Source organism: Mobula birostris, chromosome 6 (assembly GCF_030028105.1).
Source record: "Mobula birostris isolate sMobBir1 chromosome 6, sMobBir1.hap1, whole genome shotgun sequence".
Taxonomy (NCBI): domain Eukaryota; kingdom Metazoa; phylum Chordata; class Chondrichthyes; order Myliobatiformes; family Myliobatidae; genus Mobula; species Mobula birostris.
The window spans coordinates 155,783,156-155,809,555 of NC_092375.1; the positions used below are offsets into that span (position 1 = coordinate 155,783,156).

At 40.9% G+C, this 26,400-nt stretch overlaps 1 protein-coding gene across 3 annotated transcripts in view; it reads right to left on the bottom strand.

Annotated features, from left to right (window-relative positions):
• Nucleotides 1-1,926: 1,926 nt before the first annotated feature.
• LOC140199493 (inositol polyphosphate 1-phosphatase-like) overlaps nucleotides 1,927-26,400 on the bottom strand; it is a 61,423-nt gene continuing 36,949 nt past the window's right edge. For 2 of the 3 annotated variants that reach the window (XM_072261685.1, XM_072261684.1), the window contains exons 5-6: nucleotides 10,487-10,661; nucleotides 1,928-4,288 (exon numbers count right to left, since the gene is read on the bottom strand). In XM_072261685.1, coding sequence (XP_072117786.1) covers nucleotides 3,742-4,288; nucleotides 10,487-10,661 — 722 coding nt within the window. In that variant the 3' untranslated portion in view covers nucleotides 1,928-3,741. Of the gene's footprint in view, nucleotides 4,289-10,486; nucleotides 10,662-26,400 lie in introns of all 3 variants that reach the window. The other variant, XM_072261683.1, reaches the window with a different exon arrangement.

Sequence of the window (26,400 nt, forward strand, 5' to 3'; positions counted from 1 at the left end):
CCGGAGTGGCCACTGCGCGCGCGTGGCACCACCATCTTCTCCTCCTCCTCTGGATGAGAAGGGAGTGGAGAACAATCCCGTACAGCTTTTTTACTGACCGATTTTGTGGTCATCAAAGCAAAGGGCAACCCAGTTTCTTATCTATAAACTGTCACACAAGAGAGCGAAAATGTGGAGAAGATGTTGGGAAGTGAAGGTGGAATAGTTGGATTCATGTATGAAAGCTGCAGGTGTGAGTGGATGAGGTTGCAGCAATTAATCAGAGCCAAGTGACTGACAGAAGTTGTTGCTGAGTGACAGGGCTGTGATGAATTGAATTTCGTCTGAGGCTTGTGATGAAGATACTGTTTTATGACATTTTACATCAGATTCATTTTGATTACTTAGTGCGAGGTCATGGAATTTTTTTGCAGCACTACAGTGTGGTCTCAGGACTTGATCCCAGGAAGATAATTACCTGATGCTCATTACCTGGTTATCTGGTTATAGTGTGCTTGTGCTGGGACGACCTCCTGGCATCCGATACATTCAACAGATTCCGCCAACTTCATACATCTTCTGCCAAAGCCTTCTGGAGCCCTGGAAGCCAGTCACTTCCATTTTATATTATTCCTCAAAGTTTCTGCAGGACATGCTCATTTCCTACACAAATGCAAGTGTTTTGCATGGTAGCACAGTGGCTATGGTACTGGACTAGGATCCAAAGGTTTGAACGGTTGATCTGGATAATAAATTCCATTGTGGCAGCTGGAGAATTTAACTTCAAGTCAATAAACCTGGAGTAAAATGAGAGTATCAATAATGGTGATTAAAAAATCTCCTGGACCACAGTAGAAATCCATTGAGGAAGAAAATCCTTCATCTTAACGTAGTTTGACCCATATATGTCGCTGGACCAACCAATATGGTTATTACTGACTTCCTTGTTCTAGTTAACTAGAGACCCAACCACATCTCATAAGCAAATAAATAATTGATAAAGTAATGTATAAAACCTGTTTCACTCTCAGAGCACCACTCTTGTAAGAGGTGCTGTTTCACTGTAACTATCAACAATAATTATTCACCTATTCTCTCTGGGTAGCCTCCAACCTGATGGCATGAATATTGATTTCTCCTTCTGGTAAGTTCTCTCCTTAAGTTCCTTTTCCATTCATCTGTCTCCACTCATTTCCTCCTGGGACTTATTCCTTCAAGCAGTCGAAGTACTACACCTGCCTATTCACTATCTCTCTCATCTGCATTAAGGCCCCAAATAGTCCTTCTAGGTGAGACCACACTTCACCTGCAAAGCTGCTGGGGTCAGCTATCGTGTCTAGTGATCCTGATGCGGTGTCCTCTACATTGGTGAGACCCACCATAAACTGGGGGACTGTTTTGTCAAGCACCTCCGCTCCATTTGCCAAAAGCGGAACCTGCTAGTGGCCAATGCGTTCGCATTCCTGTTCTGACGTGTTGGTCTGTGGCCTCCTCTTCTGTTACGACAAGGCACCATCAGGGTGGATGAGCAACACCTTATAGGTAGCCTCCAACATGATGGCATGAATATTGATTTCTCCCTGTAATAACATTTTTCCCTTCCTCTCTTCTTCTATTCCCCTCTCTGGCTTTTTACCTTTCTCACATGCCTATCACCTGCTCCTAATGCCCTTCTTCCTTCTCTTTCTCCTATGTTCTATTCTCCTGTCCTATCAGGTTACATCCTCTCCAGCCCCCTACCTTTCCTTGGCTTCACCTATCATCTTCTAGATACCCTCCTTCCCCTCCCACTTTCTTTAATATTCTGTTGTCTTTCCCCTTCTTTTCCAGTCTTGCAGAAGGGACTCAGCCTGAAACGGTGACTAGTTGTTCATTTCTATGGACACTGCCTGACCAGCTGATTTCCTCCCGCATTTTGTGAGTGTTGCTTTGGATTTCCAGCATCCGCAGAATTTCTCATGTTTATAATTATTCACCTTGCAACTTTGCAGATGTGTGGAGTGAGATTAGTGCAAGTGGCAATCTTTAATCATTATCACAAGGAAACAGCAGAGATGATGTCATGCCTGCACTGCAGCCAGGGCAGGCATGTTATTTCTGCGTCGCAGTCTCGTGCTTGGCTTCAGAGCTATCGCCTGTAGAACTAATAGCTGACTCGTACTCCACAAATATGAACTTACAGTCACATGTAAAAGCAAAAATTGTTCGTGTCAATCATAACAAAGAAAAAATATTTTAATACTTTTTATTTCATACTGAATCCCTTTGAAGACAGTTGATAGTCTGATCAGTAAATAGAAAAAAAAATTCCTCTGATCTTGTGGAGAAGTTAGTAGAATCATTTTATTTGATTTAATTGCAGGCATTCATCCTTTTTTGCTACTCTTTTAGTGGAGAATGTGGTGGAATAGGGAATAGTTTCCAGATGTCCTCATGAGAGGGAGGGAGTCAGAACTCTGAATTCAAGCTGGATTTATAGATATGACTAGATATCAGTGGAGCCTCTCATCATATCAATTTTGTCAATGCATGAAAACTTCTTAACTGCAAAGAACTGAACCACCATATTGATTGGTATAAAGATGGTCACATTGCAATCTACCTTTGAGTCAGCGTGTAAACCCTTCCACAGCATCACATTATTGTTCATGGGAAGTTTGAAAATAGCGATTTGGAATTTGCACCTGAGATCATACCTTGAGTCTATAGGGTTGTCCTAGTTATCCAGCATCATCAAGTGGCAAATCTAAAATGTGGGATTTAAAAGGTCCTTGGTTTCAGCTCAGAGGACATATATGTTGCGATTTGAAACAATGCTTCCAAATTCAAACCCTGATGTGTGCTCTGTTTCCTAATCTTTTCCATTTGGTTATGGGGCACTGCAATGAATTAGTACTTCAGATTCATGTGGAATTACACAAAAGAAGTTGGCATTCCCTTTGTGGGATCAGTATTTGAAATTGCACAGCAGGGGTTCTGTCACAAGGTGGATCTTGTTTGCCAAAATGCCATCAACAATTCAAACGTAATTCCTCATCTGAAGTACTATCTGATAGATAAATAGTGTAAGATTCTATTTAACTACAAGTATTATTATTTTATGATTGAATGCAGCAACTTTTATGTGCGCTAATTAAGATAGTTATATGTTTCTAATCTGTGCCAGAATCTCGACATAGCACAAAGCTTACATTAAGAGTCATAGTTTTTAATACATGTCCCAAGGTGTCCTAGACTGTACTCGGAATGAATCTGAGATGGACAGCATCTAATAGACATTGGGGCATTTTAAACTGAGATATTTAGCTGTGACTTTTAAATTCATTTTTAAATCTGAACTTTTAGCTACAGTTTCTGTGTAACTCAACATGAGCACCCTGACCTGACCATTAACTGAAAGTCAAATCGTGAGCAGTGCAAGTTTATTATAAAAACAGTGAATTGATGCAAAGTCCTCTACATTGCCAAGTTTCTGGCTTGGAATTCATGTCATCAAAAATGTATATACTTAAGCACCTGAAATGCAGCTTTTATAGTGTTAAGGGATACATCAGCTTGGAGTTTTGTTTCCATTCTGCCACCTTTCACTTGTGTTTAAACAAACATTATGAGCCTGGCTGTGACGTGATACTTTGGGTTTTTTTTTATTGCTGAGTCATGTGAAGTCCAAACTTGGAACACAAGCCATAGATTAAGTACATATTAACAACTTAAGATATGCTTTCTTCAAATGGAATGCCAGTTACAAGGTGGTCACTGATATCAGGGGTCCACACTCGAAATGATATTCATGATGGTGTCCAAATGCTTGCGACATCTATAAGCTACCAAGCCTCCCTTATTGGCCCATCTGTCTGACCCTGTTACCCCGTCCACTGGCGTGTTATACACCAGCTCAGGAAGTTCATCTAGATTGCCATCTTTTCTTCTTTTCAAGTATTCTCGAAAGTCTACCATGCCTCCACCCAGGGACTTCAGTATAGCATGCGGTGCGCAACAGTCCCATTTGAAAGTGGTGTCCTCAGACAAAAGGTAGACGCTGACAAAACCTTGCACAGCACAGAGGCTCTTGTAGCCAGCACCTGCAGCGTAGTACAACCGTAGCTTTGATAATGCTGACTTAATGCTCTCACTTTCACTTGTACTCATGACAGCTGACAAATCATTGTCTCTATCTGGCATCTTCTCCTTCTGCCTTGGGACTTCACCCTGATCATCACCTGGTTGAGAAGCTGTGTTCGCACCAATTTGTAGTGAACATATATTGATGCCTTGATATGAAAGCCCCCAGAAATACTGTCCACTCCACCTAGGAAGAAATAACAAAATCAAATGGAATTTTAAAATTTTGATTGAGTTAAATAGGAAAAACATACATCAGAAAGGAAGGCCAAATTTTCATTTTCTTGACAACACACACAAGATGCTAGAGGAACTCAGCAGGCCAGGTAACATCTATGGAAAACAGTACAGTCAACGTTTCAGGCTGAGACCCTTCAGCAGGATTGGAGAAAAAATGATGAGGAGCAGACATAAAAAGTGAGGGAGGGGAGAGCTTGATAGGTGAAACCGGGAGAGGGAGGGAGGAAGCAAAGAGCTGGGAAGTTAATTGGGCTGGAGAAGGGGGAATCTAATAGGAGAGGACAGAAGGCCATGGATGAAAGAAAAAGGGGTAGGACCACCAGAGGGAGGCAGTGGGCAGACAAGGAGATAAGGTGAGAGAGGGAAAAGGGGCTGGGGAATGGAAAGTGGGGGGCGGGGGGCATTACCAGAAGTATGAGAAATCAATGTTCATGCCATCTGGTTGGAGGCTACTCAGACAGTATATAAGGTGCTGTTCCTCCAACCTGAGTGTGGCCTCATCACAACAGTAGAGGAGACCATGGATTGAATTGTCAGAATGGGAATGGGACGTGGAATTAAAATGGGTGACCGCTGGGAGATCCCACTTCTTCTGGCGGACAGAGCGTAGGTGCTCAGTGAAACGGCCTCCCAATCTATGTTGGGTCTTACCAATATACAGAAGGCCACACTGGGAGCACTGGACACGGTAAATGACCCCAACAGACTCACAGGTGAAGTGTGGCCTCAGCTGGAAGGACTGTTTGGGGCCCTGAATGGTGGTGAGGGAGGAGGTGTAGGGCAGGTGTAGCACTTGTTCCGCTTGCAAGGATAAGTGCCAGGAGGGACTCTCTTTGACTTTCATTTTCTTGAGCCTGTTCCATAAGAACATTGAAAATGAGAGCAGGATTAGGCCATATGAGCCTTTAAAACTCTCTACTATTCAGTAAGATCACAACTGATTTCATCATTCGTCTCATCTCTTCTTTCCAGCCTGTTCCCCTGGATCCTTTATTCTTCTGCAGTTCAATAAATTCTGCTAACAAGTCACCACAGCTGATCAGTAGCTTAAATTTCTTTGCCCTCCTTGATCCCCTATCCCTTACTAACTATGCCTAACAACAAAGTAAACAGAATCGACCAAAAACAACAGTTTTTGAAATTATTAATGTTCTTCACATTTATTTTTTCAACACCATGAGTGTATTGGATGCATCTTGCAAAAGATTTCTAGTCTGTTAAGAACATTAACCTTTCTGTGGCAAAACAGACCAGGCATCCATTATTTCCACTGTAACAATATGCAGTATTGAATTTACATGATATACTGATGCTGCTTGCATAAATACATCATCAATTCATAATATTTGATAAACATAAAAAGACCCTTAGCATTTTTCTTTGGATGATTTATCCCATTAATAAATTTACTAAAAAACAATTTGCATATGACTTGTAACAAAGTGGCTCTCTTTCCTTTTCTTCCATGGTCCCCTCTCCTCTCCTATCAGATTCCTTCTTCTTCAGCTTTACCTCTTCTAGCTATCACCTCCCAGCTTCTCACTTCATCCCCCTCCCCCACCCACCCACCCACCTCTCCCCTCACCAGTTTTCACCTATCTCTTGCCAAATTGTAGTTCTCCCCCTTCTTATTCTGACTTCTTCCCCCTTCCTCTCTTCTCCTGATAAAGGGTCTCGGCCCAAAACATCGTATCTTTATTCCTCTCCACAGATGCTGCCTGATATGCTGAGTTCTTCCAGCATTTTGTGTCTCTTACTTGCAGATATGTTGTACTTTTAGCATTGAATGACATCCCAGTTTGTTTCACAGAGACATATTCAGAAAGAAAAGCAAAATCTTGTGAGAGCTGCGTTCACCAGCAACTTTGATGTGTGTTGCTTGAATTTCCAGCATCTGCAGAATTCCTGTTGTTTTAGAATACCCAAAATATTGTTTCAACAATTAGGTTTTAAAGATATTAAAGGGGGAGAAATGGTTTGGATGAGAAATGCCACAATATGAGATTCATCCAGCTGAAGGGTCTGTCTCTCCAGGTAGTGATAATGAGTGAAGTTAAGTGGAGTGGGGTATTATCTGTGATGGTTCACTTTGATAGTATCCTATCTCAATCTCTCTTTTATGTTTTTGTCTGTAAATTTATTATTTAAAAGATATTAAAAAACAATAAACATTCAGCGGCCAATACCTCCTGCTACTGAGTGTATGTTCATGGTTTTCTGCTGCTGTAGACCATCCACTTCAAGATTAGATTTATATGCATTCAGGGATGCTCTTCTGCACACCACTATTGTAAGGTGAGGTTATCTGAGTTACTCTCTCCTTCCTGTCAGCTTGAACCAGTCTGGCCAGCCTCCTGATGACTGTCATTAATATCCAGTGCTGCTGCAGATCATCAACTCGGTGAAAGTATATTTTGAAATTTTAAAAAATTTCACCCACAGAAATACTCCTCATTGGATGTTTTTCTTTTTTTTTATACCATTCTCTGTAAATCCACAGACTGTCGTGCATGAAAATCCCAAGAGATCAGCAGTTTCCGAGATACCCAACCAACAACCATTCCTTAGTCAAAGTCACTTAGGTCATATTTACTCCTAATTCTGATGTTTGGTCTGAACAACAATTGGACCTCTTGACAATATCTGCATACTCTTATGCAATGAGTTACTGCCACATGATTGGCTGATTAGATATTTGCACTAATGAGCAGGTGTACAGGTATACCTAATGAAGTGTCCACTGAGTGTATTCACATGTTGTTTGAAATCCACCATGTGTTGTAATTGTTCCAAATGCTTTGGGATGATCCCAGTTGATCATGCCATCAAAAAGACGAGTAGGGAAGAAGGACAAATTTGAGCATCTTTATGTGGGTACTATGATTATGTTTTCGCAAAAATAAAACAGATTTCAGTAAGCACATTGCTTCTTCAAAATAGAGCAGTCATTTCAATGACTTTTGTTCCATTTTGTAAGGATTTAATATTTATGTGGTAACTGGAATAAAATAGCTCCTTATAACAGCAACGGAATTCAAAGTAGCAATGGTAAATTCAAACTGCAAACATTTTTTCAAGAACAGGGACTTCAAAAAAGCTTTGTAAACCTGTATTTAAGATTTTGTAGTATGGTCTGCACATTTAAAAACAGGTTCTCAGTACATTTATTTAAACTTGTCCCGGATTTTTGTTAGCAAGAGGTCATCTAGAACACATTGGCTTTATCTCGAGTGTTGGACAATACAGATGCTCACCAATTCTCCTAGCAATGATGAATTCTCACCCTGCCTCCCACCAGAGATATTTTTCTACTTTGGAATCCAGTGATAGGTATCTGATGACTTCTCTCATGTTATAACTGGTGTGATGATTATACAGTGACATTACCAGAACGTAGTTCTTCCTTGAGTGAGGTTAGATGTCGTGATAGAGTCTGATGTCCACCTTTCTGAAAATGAGAAGGAAATGTACCTAGTCCTGCCTTCCCTGTGTCCGTGCCATTGTTGGTGCTGGCAGTTATTATGAATGCTCAGTTGTAATTTAAAGACTAAACAGTTGATAAACTCTAATGATAATACAAGAGCACCATCTACTGTCCTTAAGACAGGCTAGCATTGTGTACTTGGACTTAGTCTTTTTTTCCCAATGTTTAGATATTAATGCATTTCAAAAAGTTCTTAACCTTTCCTGCAAGACTTTCACTCTTGCCACAGTGTTCTTTGATTCTATTTTCAATGGAGATGTTGTCTGAGCCAGCAGAGGATAAGGCTGAGAGAAGCAAAGATTCTCCAATGAGTATTGCAGGAAAGGGAAGGGAAGATGCTCTAAAGGGTTGGAGGGTTATCAGGCAACAAAGGTGATGTAATGAGACTGATAACATTCACCTTCTTGTAGTGTTGGAAATAACGTATCGGAGCCAAAATAGGCCATATGGCACATCGAGAAATAAGAGTGAAGTGGACAAAGGAAGGGGGCTCCAGAAGGTACAAAGCCTCTACCACCATCCCTGGTGGTGTGTTTCATGCAACAAAGCACAGTGACTTAAAAGGGTTTGCAAAGCTTGCTCTGATGTAAATAGTATGAGGTTCTATAGCATATATCAAACATGTGAATGACTTGAGCCTTGAACACTGAGGAAAATGAAGCCTGCAACTTTGAGGGATGAGGCAACATTGATTAACAGCCTTCGCCCATCTTGGCTCCAGCCAAAGAATCTGAGGTGATTGTGTTCTTCAAGGTCTGTGATCTCAAGTTTTCACGTGTTAGTGATCGACATTAGCTACACCACCGCCCCCAACACCCTGCTGATTTCCTCAGACCTCATCTCGCAATCATCACTTGATCATCTCCCCAGGTCTTCTCAGTCTCTCCTTAACCCACCTTGTCTGTGTAACCAACCTAATCAAACAGCTAGCCCACATATCCTCAACCACACCCCATACCTTTCCCAACTCACCAATCATTTCCACAGCTGATTCCCTCCCCCCACCACCCCATGTCTTTCCAATCATCATCCTCAACAGATTGGCTCCTCCACCCTGGTGGTCTCACCATACTTCTGCCACAATCCACTCCTCCCATTCCACATGCTTCCTCTCAATCATCCCCTTTCCACTCACACCCTCTGCTGCTCAACATTTGCATGCAACCTCCAATTTCCACAAGGTTGGATAACTGCAGTTGTAAAACTTTTTGACTATGTCTGCCAAGGGCCTTTCAAAGGTAGAATACTGGGAGGAGTGGTTTACATAATGAACTGGCTTAGGCTCCTTCTGCAACGCCGGTATAGTATGCACATAGCACTTCCTCGACCAATTGATTTTTATTACCTTCCAGGGATGATACTAGATTTAACTTTGGGGACAGAAACATAATAACAATTGAGACAGCAAACCTTGATCTAACAGAGAGGAGAAACATTGGTTGAGCACAATGAAACATAGCAACATGTAAGTTATTAGGTAATGGCCATTCATTTAGTCTGCTCTGCTATTCAATACAATCATGACTTATCTGCCCTTTCAATTCCATTTTCCTGCTCTCCCTTGTTGCATTTTGTCTCCAGAAAATTATCAATATCCTTCTTAAATACGCTCAGTGACTTGACTGCCACTCCCTCCCTGATGGAGAATTCCAGGGGTTCATCACCTTTGAGGAAAGAAATTTCTCCCCAACTCAGACCTACCTAGGTGCATCAAGTTAATGCTGTCACCTTCAAACTACAAAGGAGTAATGCTAATTTGACTGTTTCCATAAGGGACTATCATGATTTGATCTGCCACCTTCTGCCTCTGCCCACACCCAACAAATCCCTTACCACCCTCCTCTTATCATCAATAATGTAAAATGGCTGGCTAATCATTTCCCTGCCGGGGATACTGTGATATCTCAAATCAACTTAAGGAGAAATTGAGAAAACCACATACAATCTTTCTTCCTCTCATCTGTTAATAATCAGCTTGCTGTAAGTTTGAACCTACATATATGTGTCATAATTTTTTTAAAGTTGTGAAAACAGTGCTAGGTATCAGCCATGATATATCAGTGCAATGCAGACCACAAGGGAACACACCCTTCAGCCCAACTGGTTCATGTTGACCAAGAAAAGCCCATCAGGGCTCATCAGTGTTTGGCCCATAACCTTGTAAATCTTTACTATCCATCCACATGCCAACTGCCTTTTAAAAGCTGTTATTGCACATGCCCCAACCATTACATCTGGCAGCTCATTTCACACACATACCACCATCAAAAAAAGTTGACCTTCAAGCTCCTGTTAAATCTTTCCCCTCTCACTCTAAACCTACACCTTCTAGTTCTTGACTCTCCAGCCTTGAGGAAAAAATTGAGTACACTCACCCTGTTTATCTCCCTCATAATTTTATGCACCTTGAGACAATCACCTCTCAATCTCCAAAGAATAAAGTCCTAACTTGTCCAACCTCACCCATAATTCAGTCCCTCACATCCTGGCAACAGAACTATAAACCTTTACTGTACTGTTTCTAAGTTTAATAACACATTTCTTACAGCAGAGTGATTAAACTGTACACAATATTCCACCATGACTTCCAAACTTTCATATTCATGCTCTGACTGATGAAGGCCAGCATGTCAAAAGCCTTCTTCACCACCGACTGCTTACCTGAGACTGTCTGGGTCACGGGTTACAAATGGCTGGTTGATGACACCCATTATTGGCAGCCCAGAACTTCTGTTGTACACTCCAATTAGAATAGTTACACACTGAAGGCCTTTGGAGTATATTCCATCTTTTGACTTCTCGTCAGCATATCCTTTTATGTACTGAAATGTCGAGTCTGAAGAGATAAGAACACATTTGCAAACAAAAAAATTGCTTTATCTTCACATACCTCAAAGAACTGCTGAAGCCTAAAATCAGAATTAAAAATAGAAACTGCTGAAGATACTCAGCGGATCAGGTTTACAAAGAGAAACACAATTTTTAAAAGACAGTTGGACGAGTTACATGGATAGGAAACATTGAGAGGGATCTGAACCAGAAGCTATCAAATGGGACTAGCTTGGATGGACATCTAAGACCAGAGGGCTTGTTTCCATGCTGTATTATTTTATGCCAATAATATTTTTGTCTGAGCAACTTCATCAGAACCTTCATGTTGGAATGTAAGACTGACATTGACAGCCACCCTCCTGGGCAAGTCCTATTGTCTTAGTAGAGGCTAAACATAAAGAAATTTATTTTGATCTTAACTTCCACATTAGGCAATCCAGTCCCATTCTATCAGAGAAATTCCCTCTGTTCCACTCATTCCCCTCCCCAGCCTTCACCCCAAACTAATCTGCTTCTTTCTTTCTGGTTGTTTTGCAGGGTTCTGGACCAAAAGTTTTAGCTGTTTCTCTCTCCACAGATGCATCCTGATCTGCTGAGCATTTCCAGTATTACCTTTTTTCATGAGTAAAGAGCGACTTGTTGTATCAGGATATTGTCAGAGGTATAATTTAACAACCAATGAATAGTTCTTAACATTTGCTCATGGAATTTTCCTTTGGGTATGATAACAAAGACAGATCATACTTGGAGAAACTGGTTCATAAAGGTGATTTTTTTTTCAGGCAATAAGACAGCAGACAGGGCTGAAAAAATAAGGATGGGGGAGGTCAGAAGATGGTTGACTCATGCCTTTAAATGTGTTGTCTACCATAGTCTCACGGAAAAACAAGTCAGAAATAAACGGCTAAATTTAAGCATATTGTATTTAATTGGTTTGATCAATCTGCTGTAGCCTTTAGGGAGTGTGTGGTCTCCTTTGGATTTTATCGGGACTATTTAAACCGATTAAAGATTTCTCTACTCAGTGGTCATGGCTACATCAGATAAAGACATATTAGCTTTATCTGCCACATGTACATCGAAACATCAAAACACCCAGTGAAATGTGTCATTTGTATCAGTGACCAACACAGTCCGAGGATGTTCTTGGGGCAGCCTGAACGTGTTGCTATGCTTCTGGTACCAATATAGCATCACATTGTATACACAAAGGTGTTATATATTTGTATAGGTCACTGGCATTGAATTCTCCTCCCCACAGCATGGGAATTCTCTCATGTTGTGACGGGCCTTCATTGACCACTCTGATAAACAGAAGCAAAATTTCCTATTAGGGATGACATTCAAATGTTTAAAAAGCCTGGAAGTAGTCTATCCATTAACAACTTGCACTGCAATTTTGTTTAAATCATTTTTTATTATAAATTATGCTCCCCTAAATATGAAGCTCATAAAAACATGTAAGTTTATAGGGTCAATATTAATGGATGTAATCAGTATGTGTACTCCACAGGGAGAACTCAGTGGTGCAAATCTACACCTGGGTTTGAACAAACTACACTCCAGAAAATATATCTCAATTTGCATCTGATGACATTCATGGTGCCTTTCGGTTACAATATTTAACAACTGTGAGACATGCCAATAAAATACCCTCACAAATAAATCTGAACATCAAATGACTGCAGATTTTGGAAGAACCTGATGTGAAACATTAACTCTGTTTTTCTTTCCACAGATGCTGCGAGCCTGCCAAGCATTTTTAGCTTTTTCTATTTTTATTTTAAATAAATCCGACACACTAAGAATTGAGGAAGCCATTACCAATGATTTTTACAATCATTACATGAAATAGAATTACGTGATTATTACAGCCATTGTAATCATTAAGTCCAACAGAGCAATCTCATTTGTATTCTACGTGGAGGTCGGTGACCAGTGGTGTTCCACAGGGATCTGTTCTGGGACCCCTCGTCTTTGTGGTTTTTATAAATTACCTGGATGAAGAAGTAGAAGGATGAGTTGCTGATGACACAAAGGTTGGGGGTGCTGTGGTTAGTCTGGAGGGTTGTCAGAGGTTACAGCAGGACATCGATAGGATGCAGATCTGGGCTGAGAAGTGGCAGATGAACTTCAACCCTGATAAGTGGTCAGTCATTTTGGTAGGTCAAATTTGAGGACAGAATATATTATTAATGGTAAGACTCTTGGCAGTGTGGAGGATCTGAGAGATCTTGGTGTCCGTGTAGGACACTCAAAGCTGCTGCGCGGGGTGACAGTGTTATTAAGAAGGCGAATGGTGTGTTGGCATTCATCAGCTGTGGGATTGAGTTCAAGAGCCGTGAGGTAATGTTACAGCTATAAAAGACCTTGATCAGACTTTATTTGGAGTACTGTGTTCAGTTCTGGTCACCTCACTACAGGAAGGATATGGATACTATAGAGAGAATGCAGAGGAGATTTACAAGGATGTTGCCTGGATTGGAGAGCTCGTCTTATGAGAATAGGTTGAGTGAATTTAGCCTTTTCTCCTTGGAACGATGGAGGATGAGAGGTGACCTGACAGAGGTGTATAAGATGATGAGAGGCATTGATTGTGTGCATAGCCAGAAGCTTTCTCCAAGGGCTGAAATGGCTAACACATGAGGGCATAGTTTTAAGGTGTTTGGAAACAGGTACCGAGGGGATGTCAGGGGTAAGTTTTTCACACAGAGAGTGGTGGGTGCATGGAATGCACTGCCAGTGGTGGTAGCAGAAGCAGATTTAATAGAGTCTTTTAAGAGCCTCTTACTTCAGTAAATAGAGGGCTTTACACTAGGGAAATTCTAGGCAGTTTCTAGAGTAGGTTACATGGTTGGCACAACATTGTGGGCCGAAGGGCCTGTAATATGCTGTAGATTTCTATGTTCTATATGCTCATCATTCTCTGATCTTTCCTCCTAGTCTTATTATTTTGTTTTTTATCCTTAACTGCCTCTTGAAAGTAAAACTAATCATTATCGAGGGCACCAAGAGTCGACAAAGGGCATCACCAGGATGTGTCAGAAGAAACTTTGCTTCTTTTGTTTCTTTTAATTTGCATAATGTGTCATTTAACAGAGTTCTACGAATTAGATTCACTACACCCATTAAATTCTATATTTTCAGGCACTCCTTGATCATGGCTTCTTGCATTCAATACCTTGTTCTCAGACAAGGCCAATGCCAAACATCATTCGTCACCAAGAACTCCTAATCCGTTTTAAGATCCTATTCTTTCTTCAAAGTTCAAAGTACATTTATTATCAAATTACATATTTGTCATATATACAACCCTGAAAATCATTTTCTTGCAGGCATATTCAGTAAATCCAACAACCTTAATAGATGCAATGAAAGACCGCACCCAGATTGGACAAACAACCAATGTGCAAAACATAACAAACTGTGTGAATACAAAAGAGAAATTAATTAATTAATAGGCACATAAATAATAAATAACTGACTAAATATCTCTGCACCTTCTCAGCAACATGGAACATGTTTTCCAATTTTCTCCAGACCTAATTACAAGTTATTGACCTGAAACATTAATTTGACTTCTCTCTTCACAGAGTTGTACTGCTGAGTACTTCCAGCATTTTTCATTTCAGAGTTCTGACTACGTTTAGTAATCTGTACAAAGCGTTATGGCATTCTAAAATTATATTTCCTTGGAAATCAATAAAACTACTCAGAGAAGTAATTACAGAATTCTTGGCACTTTCCAAAGCACAACATACAAATCACATTTATTTACAAAACTATGCTGTCATTCTGAATTGCCATAACTCTGTCACTATGGAATGCTTTGGAATGTCCGAAGAATTTTCTCATTATTGCTCTGGGTAATATTTCAGACCTGATATTACACTCAGAATCCCATAATGCACCTTAATAAGCTATCCCTATCCATTTAAGTAACTGATAGTTTGAGTACACTGCAGGGTTGAGTACCTCGACAAGTGTTATAAGCTGTAGGACTGAAATGTGTCTAAAGTCACATGCTTTTTTGCTAGTGGGGGAAGGGGGGTCATTGTTTTGCTGCTGCTTAAGCGTGGGGGGGGGGAGCTGGGGTGGCCTTGGGGTTCTAACATTTAACTGTCATTCATTCTTTGGGAAACCCCTTTGATTTCGTGGATGTTTGCTAAGAAAAAGAACTTCAGGATGTATATTGTGGACAATTCTGATTTGATGGAGACAGACGTGAAAGCACAGAGGAACACCTGGAGAAATTTCTGAAACGCCGGTTCACTGCCGCTGTTACTGTGCGATCGAGAATCTTCCGGAGGGAAGGCCCCAAAATTCCCAGCTTTGCCCGCTGCTGGCGACCGAGGCTGAGGTCGAATCGTTCGGAGAGAGATGGTGCTCAGTACTCGGTGTTGGAGGGCTGATTGGAGGCTCAAAGTTTTCGGATGACTCAGAGTCGGACTGTGGTCGGGCATGGCAGGGAGAGTTTGCTTCCTTCTCCCGTCTGCGTGAGATGTGGGACATCGAGAGACTTTGAACTTTTTTACTGTGCATGGCTTGTTCTTCATCAAGTTATGGTATTGTTGCACTGTTGTAACTATATATTATAACTATGTGGTTTTTGTTCGTTTTTCAGTCTTGGTCTGTCCTGTGTTTTTGTGATATCACACCAGAGGAATATTGTAGCATCTCTTAATGCATGCATTACTAAATGACAATAAAAGAGGACTGCGTGTCCTCATAATCTAATCTAATTTATACATTTCTCTGACATTAAATGTACCTATCTATTGAAGTCCAGAGCTCTTTGTCCCAGAGACTAAGTTCGTTCCACTGAGTCACAGTCACAAAGGACAATAAAAGATGCAAGTTTGCTAGTAGAAACTTATTATTGTGACCTAGCATGGTCTCCTTATGCTAGGCCCTATGTCCATTTGCTACATACCTTTCAAGGAGGTTCCACTGGAAAAGAGAACAGTGCCTTTTGTAAAAACTGATTGTATCATGTATGTCAAGATATTGAAAGCCCTGTTTTGCAATGAAGAGATTTCAGACTTTGGCATTTGTATGGAATGTTCCTGTAAAGGGTATTGTCCATTGTACTCAAGATTATAGTCAGAGCTTTCACCAAGTCTCTGAAGTTTTGAAAGATGTGTAGGAGTGAGGTGAATGAGTTAGTTGTGCATAGCAGCACATTAGTCAGAGGATCAGTTTATTTTCAGTCTTCTGTCAATAATCTGTTGATGTCTGAAATTTCTCTAGTCAGGCACAGATGGGGGCATAAGGCAATTTCTAGTGTGCTGGAATGGAACAGCTGAGGAACAGTGGATTAAAATTCTTCACTCACAGTCATCTCAGCATGTGAGGTGCCCATAGTATTTAAATACACTTCCTGGACATAGCAGCAAGGACTTCAGTGCAGCTCATTTCCCCTACAGTTGTTAAATAATTTCTCTGTGCTGAGTGACAGTACCAAGCCTATATGTTATTATTTTGTAACTCAAGAATTTGGGTTTGGTCCATATAGACCAGAACCAAAACCTAATCTGCATTCCAGAATTCTGACCTGTTTTTGTCAGCATCATGGAGAAGGGAGGAGGAAATACATCATGGGATTCTTTATAACATTCTAATTACTTGTTTTTGGCAACTTTAGACTTCGTCAGTCCTATCAAATATTGCAGAGATATTAACTAAGATACAACTAAGATCCGAGGGTACGACTTGACAGAACATGATAAAGTATTAGACTCTAGCACTTTTATAAAGTGAAGGTTTACTGTCACCTGGAGTTCAATCTCTATCATTGGAGCACCATGCCTACATCAAAATTATGAAGTTTATTCAAGTGAGGCCTGGAATTTCACAGCTCGACAGAAAAGTTTGAAAATTCTTTGCTTACCTCAAAAAAGGTCAGTAACAAGATTATCATCAACATCCCAATGTGAATTGCAGCTTACTTCTGTTGTGTCTGATCACAACTACATATCAATTAAATAAAAGCATGCATGTGAGAGATGGCTTTAACTGATGTATTGGAGAGAGAGATGGAAAGAGAGAGAGAGAGATCAAGAGAGAGAGATAGAGAGATAGAGAGAGAGAAAACAATGCACATGCATAGACAACAGCACATGCGCAGATAACTTCAATATGTAGTGCTAAAGTGGGGGGGGGGTCATTGCTCTAAAAGAAATAGATCCATACATTAATCTAAAAGGAGAGGAAGTGTAATGTAACATAAAACTGTATATGTACAAAACATTCAATTTCCCTTTCATAAACCCATGTTCCAAATAAACATTCTTTCACAATAATGGTCCATAACTAACTTCACAATTCTAAAAGTTCAGTCTTTTGGGTTGTACTCTGTTTCTTTCAGGATGGCACCTCTGGAACTGTGGACTGACACCAGGTTTTGCAGGTGTCTTGTCAACGATAACATTCCTGTCACACCTCTGGACCTGTGGAGTGGCATCAGGTTTGGCAGGTGCCTTGTCTGAGACAACATTTTCAGTCCCCGGTGTCACGTTGCTGTCAGTAACATCATCACTGAGAGGTAAGTCCAGAGACAGTAATGTGTTTATCTTGTTCGATGCAGTCGACTCGAGTGCGTTCTTTGGTTCAGCATCCAGTGTCTGGTCTACATGACATCTCCATGTCTGATCTCTGGCATACACTGTGTACATCAGTGATCCAGTTCTTGTAGCTATCCTACCGGGTGTCCACTTGTCTTCTCCATAATCACACACTAGGCCTTCCTATCCAATCTTGAAGCTCCTTGTTGCTTCACTTGGCGATTCAATGAACTGCTTATTCTGTACTTCCCTCTGAAGGTCTGGTTTCAGAAGGTCTATGCAAGATCTCAGATTCCTGCTCATGAACAGCATTGCAGGTGTTTGATTTGTTGTTGCATGAACAGAGCTCCAAGTGCAAAAGGGAAGTCATCCACCTTGTGCTGTAGAGAAGTGTCCTCCTTGTCCATCACTTTAATGGACTATTTGAAGGTTTGGATAAACCTTTCAGCTAACTAACAGAGGGTGGTGCTTAGAATGACGACACCTAATGGCAACTCCTTTGCTGGCATCTTCGGAAACAGCTCTATTTCTATCTTTAACATCTTCTTTTTTCTCTTTCAAGGTTCTTTTGAAGACCCTGACCGGGAGTTACAAGCTGACTTTTGGTTCTTTGCGGAAATGAGACACACGCTCAGGGCCGCACGACCGGCTGCTTTTCGATATGCCAAGGATGCAGCCTGGAAGACTAGCGCGCCTTCAGGGTGCCGGATTTTCATGGCTCTGGAGGTGGGCGGATTCAAGGCCGGTGCTGTCACCTGATGTGTCGTGGGAGTACACGGAAGATTGAAAGCAACGAGCTGGCTGCTGGTTGTGTGCCCAGAGACCCGAGTTCCTTGGGCACAGAGCTCAGAAAAAATGATGCAACAGATTTTTAACATCATATATTAGTGAGTTGTTTGCTATGTCTCCCCTCTCACTGTGAACGGGGACACCTCTTTTTCCCTTATTAGGGAGAGAGAGAGAGAGCCTGTGCTACATCAAATTACCAGGTGAACGAGTAGTCTTTTGGGTACTGCAAGTCTGTGTCTTTATTGATGCTTTGCTGCACGCTTGAGTGCTCGGTGGAGAGTGCAGATGCCTTTTTGCTGGTGGGGGAGGGAGGTCGTTGCTTTGCTGCTGTTTATGCATGGGAAGGAGGAGCTGGGGGGGCTTTGGGGTTCTAACATTTAACTATCATTCATTCTTTAGGGCACTCCTCTGTTTTCATGGATGCTTGCAAAGAAAAAGAATTCAGGATGTATATTGTATACATTTCTCTGACATTAAATGCACCTTTGAAACTTATTGACTTTAAGGGTGCATTTTGAACTTTGTGGCATCCTGAACAGCCTTTGGCCAAGTTTTCAATCTGTTTATCTATTCCTAGCCAAAACACTGTACTTCACGAAGATTTTCTAACACCCTGGTATGCAGTTTACAGGAAACCACAACATGAAATCGACACATTAGCATTTTTTGACAGACCAACAGTTGGTCTTGTTTTGATGAGAACTCTGGAAACATGGGGTTACCATTAGCTGGCCATCCTTGCAGGGTGATTTCACAGACTTTTGACAATGTCGGATCATTCCTTGATTCCCTCTGTATTTCCGAATTTGTTACCAGCAACTGGTCCATCAATGCAACGTGGAACACTTCTGCAGGGTCACAATATGAAGACTTTTCTTCTTCAGTTACCAATAGTGGAAGATGTGACAAGTCATCAGTGTTGCTGTGTTGTTTGGTACCCTTGAACTCTTAAGTCATAAGAGTGGGCTCCTAGGAATAGTGTCCAATGTTGTAACCAGGCAGCAGGCATCACTAGGATTCCCTTCCTGGGATTGAAAATGGACACAAGGAGCCGGTGGTCTGTCACTAGAGTAAATATTTGTGGTGGAACTTCTTTATTCCCCATACTAGACTAAGGGCCTCTCGGTCGATCTGTACGTAGTTGCATTCCGCGCTCTTCAGTGATCTTGAAGCAAATGCAATCGGGTGTTCAGATCCATATCTCATAATGTGTGACAAAACAGCTCCAATCCCATAAGGGGACACGTCACTTCTGATTTGATGGGCAGGGATGGGTCTAGTGGGTGTGCAGTTCATCAGATGTTATTAGTCTCTTTATTTCCTTGAAGGCTCTTTCACATCTTTCTGACCATTCCTACTTTGCTCGTGTCTGTACCAGTGCAATCAGTGGATGCAGCACTGTAGCAATGTTTGGGAGAAACTGGTAGTAGTAGTTTACAAGGCCCAAGTGTGACCTGAGTTGTGAGACATTTTCTAGTTTGGAAAATCTTCCATCTTTTCTTGTGACGTATGTAAGCCATGCTTGTCAATGACATGTCCACAATATGAGATTTCAATCTCAAAAAACTCATAATTCTCTCTCTTTGCGTGCAGACCATACTCACTCAGTTTGGGAAGCACCTCCCTCCACTGAAGACATTTATAGCAGCAGGTGCAGAAAGATCAGTGGGGGCACCAGTCACCCCAACCATAAACTGGTTCAGCTGCTTCCACCTGGCAAGTGGCACCACAGCATTAAAGCCGGGACCAACAGGCTCTGGGACAGCTTCTCTCTACAAGCCATTAGACTTATAAATTCACGTGTCTGTACGTTGCAACAGAGTCATAATGCAAAGATTTTTACTGTCTCATGTAGTGGGATGGATGTAAGATTTAAATAAATTCTAATTCTTTAACAAGGTTCTGGAAGTGTTCTTCATCATTCTTGCCAGTCACGATAATGTCATCAAGGTAACGTCATGTTCCTGAGATATCATGGAGCAGTTGGTTCATTGCTCTTTGCCAAATTGCTCAACTGATATGATGCCAAAGACGAGACAATTATACTGGACCAGTCCCTTGTGAGTGTTGATTGTGAAGAATCCTGCTTTCCCTTTCTTGATCACCCGGACAATGGGAATGGCCCAATCACCCCACTCAACCTTGGAGAAAATTCCAGATGCCTCCAAGCTCTGCAGTTTAGCATTCACTTTAGGATGTAGTGTGTAAGGCACTGGACAGACTTTATGGAATCTTGGTGTTGCGGTTTCATCCAGTTCAATTCAGGCTTTCATGCCCTTGAGTTCACTAATCTTCTTCTCAAACACTATCTCATTAGCATTAAGCAGCTGTGCTAGTCTCTGGTTAGTGCTACCATCTGGGCTGCTGTTGCCTGTTGATGTCACATTGACAGCTTTGATTGAGTGCCAGTCTAGTTGGATTTTTCTCAACCATTCATATCTGAAAACTGTTGGTCCTCCAGTTTTCAATACATAAAGCTCTAACTGTTGTGTTTGAACTCCATACGTCACCTTCACTTTCAGTTTACCTTTGGAGGACATTTTTTTGCCTGTGTAAGTCTTTAACATCACTAAGGTCTTCTCGAATGGTATCTTAGAAAGCAATCTGTTGTAGTCAGCCTGTAGAAATATCCAGCTCCATTTTCAGTTTTATACCAGACTCATCTACTGTCATTCAGATGATTCTGTGATCTGCTTCAATAATACTATGCAGTTCTAGGCATGATAATTCACCTTTGTCAGACTCTATGTTGTCTGATTCTGTTTCACATTCGGTAACTTTATGCATTTGCTTAGTTTTGAGTTTGAGACTTTACACTTGGTTGTGCTTTTTGTCTGCCTTGCACATTCTCTCTATGTGACCCTGTCTGTGACACTTTCTGCAGACTTGTTCTTTGAACCAACAGTCAATAGCATCATGGGAGGATGTGCCTCATCGATAACATTTTTGGATTTTTGCACCATTCAAGGACATTTTATGCTTTTCATATTCTAACTCCTTTTCTGTAGTTCTGCTGCATCCTTTGCTGTGGTCTCTAGTGATATTGCAATGGTCAATGCCTGTTGTAAGTTTAGGTCTCTTTCAGCTAATAGCTTTGACTATGCATGCTACATACGAGCCTGTCCTTTAATGCATCAGGAAGTCCATCTCTAAAGTCACAGTACTAGGAAAGTCTGCACAGTTCTGCAATGCATTCAGAAATGTTTTTGCCTTTTGACTGGTTCCTTTTGTAAAATCTAAATCTCTCAGCTATTATTAGCAGTTTAGGGCTCAAGTGAGTTTGTAAAATTGTAACAATTTCTTTGAACCTCTTGCTTGCTAACTTTTCAGGAGTTACTAGGTTGCACAAGAGGCTGTACATTCTTGGGTCCATTAAGCTAAGAAGCATGGGGGCTTTCTTTTGCTCTTCCACATTGTTCACATTACAATACAGTTCAACCCTCTCAATGTATGACTTCCAGCCTTCATTAGCACTATCAAATTCATCAACTTTCCCGACTGAAGCCATCACCACGTTATTTTCACTCTAAAATCAGTGCGGCTTTCACTGTACTGTGCACTGTACTCGCTCATTTGTTAGCATCTGGGATGGCCTTCTGTTTCTGTTTAACTCTCACTGTTTCGTCCCAGCCATAACTGTTGGTGCAGCTCATGATATTTTCTGACATTCAGGTTCATACTTGTTGCCAACTTGTTGTGTCTGTGCACAACTACATATCGATTAAATAAAAGCACACATGCGGGAGATGCTTTATTTTACTTGGGTTTTCTTTAGCGCTGGAAATGGTTACATCCCGACATGAGGGACAGAAGCAAGGTCGCATTATGTATTCCACGGACCAGCAAACACTGGCCGGCTTAACGAACAGAGCGGTGGACACCCCTGCTGAAATCCGGAGGAAAACACACAGTGGGGGATCACAAAGCCGAGGAAAGAGGACCGGGTCGAGACAACAGAGACTTTTGGAGAAGAGGAGTTCGGTGGGTAATACCGTTCCAGCTGACCGGAAGTGCACTGAGAGCGGTAAGCGTAAAGGAATTGGGTGCTTACTGTTCTGGCTAACAACGAATGGTGCAATCCAGGGCATATTACGATTGAGGAACGTGTTTGCAGACTGGATATTGAACTTTTTACTGTTGGACTTCGGCCACATTCCACCATGATACAATACTGGGCGTCACGGGAGGTTGTTCCTGCCTGTGGCCATGGAACATGCAGCTCCTCCCGTGGAGGGTCAGACACCCTGAGCCAATAGAGTGGTCTTGGACTTATTTTCCATCTGGCATAGTTTGCATTTTGGTGCTTGATTGTTGGGGGTTTTTGTATTGCTATATTTACGCTCTATTCTTGGTTGGTGCAGCTGTAACGAAACCAAATTTCCCTCGGGATTAATAAAGTATATCTATCTATCTATCTATCTATCTATCTTTAACTGGTGTATTCATGTTGCAGCGAGAGGGAGAGAGAGAGGGAGAGCAAAGCACATGCATAGACAACAGTGCATGTGTGGACAACAGATCAATATGTAGCGCTAAGGAGGTGGGTCAAAAAGAAATAGATCCATACATTACAATTTCCCAGATAAATCAAACTGAAAATGCCATTGTGAATATCGGTAGACTGGCTCTCACACAGCAGTCTGTATTTTTCTTTTGCTCCCCCTCTACTTCCTCCAGGTAAAATGCAGTGTGATTCCTCTGGAGACCATGCTGTCAGTTTAAATTATGCCGATTTTATTAATATATTCTTGAAGTAAAAGCATTAGATCCTAATGCAAAATAAAATTTTAGCATTTGCCATGCTTGCCTTCATAGGTTGAGGCATGGAATATAAGAGTTGGGATGTCGTGTTGCGGATATGGAAAGCATTCGTTCGAACACATCAAGTATTGTGTACATTTCTAGGTGACACACTGCAGAATGGATGTGGTAGCAATTGAGAATGCACAAAATAAATCTACCTGGATGTTGCTTGGAATGGAGGATGGTGCTTATTAGGAGAGTTGGAGGCCTGGGATTATTCTCACTTGAGTGTGGATGGCTGAGGGGCAGCCGTCTAGAGGTTGAAGAATGAACATCACAAAAAGCCTGTCCCGGTCTAAACACCATGGTCAAGAAAGCTCACCAATGCCTCTACCTCCTCGGGAAACTAAAGAAATTTGTCATGTTCCCCTTGACCCTTTCCAATCCTCACAGAAAGCTCCCTATCTGCTTGGTATAGTAACTGCTCTTCCCATGCTTGCCGGAAATTGCTGAGAGTTGTGAACATGGCTTGGCACATTACAACAACTGACTTCCCCGCAATAAACTCGACACTTCTCACTGTCTCTGTAATGCAGTCGGTATAATCAACGATCCCACATCCCACAGCAGCCCCTCCCCCATCCCCCCGCCCGGACGTTTTCTCTTCTCCCCTCTCTCATCGGGCAAAGTATACGAAAACCTGAAAGCATGTACCATCAGGTTTAAGGATAACTTTTACACCACCTTTATAAGACTATTGAATGGTTCCCTAGGATGATTACATGCACGCTGACCATTACATGGATGCTACAGGGACTTGAGGACCTGATTTATAGGGGAAGATTGAATGGGTTAGGTCTTTATTCCTTGGAGTGTAGAAGATTGAGGGTGAGATTTGATAGCGGTATATAAAATCATGAGGGGTAGAGATAGGGTAAAGGCAAGCAGGTTTTTTCCACTGAGGCCATGGGTTGAGGGTGAAAGGTGAAATGTTTAAGGAAAACATGAAGGGGAACTTCTTCACTCAGAGTGTAGAACAAGCTGCCAGTGCAAGTGGTGGATGTATGTTCGATTTCAACATTTAGGAGATATTTGGATAGATACATGGATGGAAGCAGTATGAGAATTTTATGGTCTGGGTGCAGGTCGATGGGATTAGGCAGATTAATGGTCCGGCATGGACTAAATGAGCTGAAAGGCATATTTTTGTGCAGAGGTGTTCCATGACTCCATGACTATGATTCAAAATCAACCTAGTTATGATCTTGTGACTTTATTATGTATTGTTATTGTTTTATCTTATGCCATCTCAATGCACTGTGTAATGAATTGATCTGCATGAACAGTGTGCAAGGCAAGCACATATTGGTATACGTGACAATAATAAAACAATAGTTAAAATAATAGTAATTTTTATTATTAGTATAAAATTATGATGGGTATAGATAGCATGTATGGTCAGAGTCTTTTTCCTAGGGCAGGGCAATCTCGAACAACAAAGCATGGGGAAGCAAAGAGGGGAGAAATTTAAGAGATGGGAAGGTTAGGTTTTCCACAAATAGAGCAGAGGTTATCTGAAATGAGCTGTAGGAGAAGAGGGTGGAGACAGATTCAGTTGTAAGATTTCAATGTAGTTGTAAGATTTCAAAGGCATTTAGATAGATACATAGCTCGGAAAGCTGTGGAGGGATACAACTCAAATGTTGGCAAGAGGGATGATTGTAGATCAACACTATGGTAGGTGTGGACAAGGTAGGACGACAAGCCCACCTTGTGCTGTACTACCCTCTGTGCTACAACTTCAATGCCAATTTTCATTGTCTGAATGGAAGCTGGAGGTGTAATACTTTGCACATGACTGCTTATCATCATTTCTCAATGGAAGATGCAATTTGCCGTCATTGCTTCAGCATTATTAAGAAACAGCTAATAGTTTAAAAAAAGATTAAATTGTTTCTATATATTCTAGATGCTTTCAGCATTTTAACTACTTTCTAACAGTTGTTAAAGTAAACAAAATAATCTGCAGATGCTGTTGTCAAAGGAACACTCACAATGCACTGGAGGAACTCAGCAGGTCAGTCAGCATCAGTTGAAAAGATTAAAGTTGTTAAAGTATACCAGTATAATTTAACAGTGCATTGTTCTAGCATAATAAGTTACATTTATATCGCACCCTAACAACAAAATATATCACGGCATTGCTCAGGAATATTGTCAAACAAAATGTGATTCTGAGTACTATGAGGAGATATTAGAGTTAAATTAAGATTTAACAGTCCTGGATTGTGATGATGATCTTAAGTGTTTTGAACTTTGCTGCCAAAGAAATTACAATATCTAAACAGAGTACAGACGGTGAAAGCTGTTCCTGCCATACACATAAATCTTCAGCACATAACGCATATACTTAGGTTCTAAATTTGAACTGTGCCTTTCTGAAGCATATTGTACACCTTATTTTCAATGCAATGTTCTAGGACAATGGAGCAGCTGTGCCTTCTGCTGATTATTGATGACACAGTCACACAATCTACACTAAAGCTATCACAGTTTAAATCGTGTGAGAGGGCCAGGTTTCAGCTCCTCCCTCTTACTGACTAAAAAAAATGAGGAAAAGAATTAAAAATTTGCATCAAATTTAGGAATGTACATAAAACTTGAATTCTTGACCTTAACATATATCATTTTTTCCTAGGATGTTATAAATAACTTCAAAAACTGTGGTATAATGGATGACACATCACTTTAAAATGTGTATTTATAGGTGCTTACAGAGAAAAGTATCACCAACTAAAATAAGAAGTTTGAAATTTTAAACAACAGTATTACCAAAATTGCCTAATTGCTTATGTGATCAAAGTTCAAGTCATTTAACTTTATGTGAGTAGATTTTTTGATAAATTCACAGCCAGATGTCATAGTAAAACTGATCTTATTTTGAAGGAAGTGCTGGGTTAGTTGGTTTAGATGGTATTGACATTCACAGAAAGCTCACAGGAAGAGGTTTTCACATGCTGTTTTTTAAAACATAGTACCTTGGCCAGAGATAAAATAGAATGAACACTTATCTTAACAGCAGTCAAACAATATTTGCTTGTGATGTATGCTTTACCTCAGTGCTGTTTCTGTCGCATCAGGTTAAACATGATGGTGTTTCAATAAGTTGATATAAATTTCAAGCTTTCAAAATATTAAATAAATTCTAATACTTATCAAAGTATGAGTTTTTCATTAATTTAACAGTGCTTGCATAATACATAATAATATGCTACATTTATGTAGCACCTTTAACAGCAGAATATCCACAGGCATTACACAGGAACATTGTCTAACAAATTCTGACTCTGGAGTTCCATGAGCAGACATTAGAGAAGATGACCAAATAAATGGTTAAAACTATTCAATTCCCAAATTCTAAGGAGACTAAAATTATAGTTACACAGTCATTCCAGAGGCAGATAGGGCTGGAGAGATGCTGAGGCAGGGAGAGCATGTGGAGGACTGCATACCAGTCAGTCTCAGTGATCCTTAACTGGAAACCAGAAGATCTGCTCCACACTAAAATCCAGGTCTGAGGCATTCAAGTCTGGTGACCCTAACCTCTACAGGAAATTTAGGCACAGTTTTCACAAAACCATCAGGAAT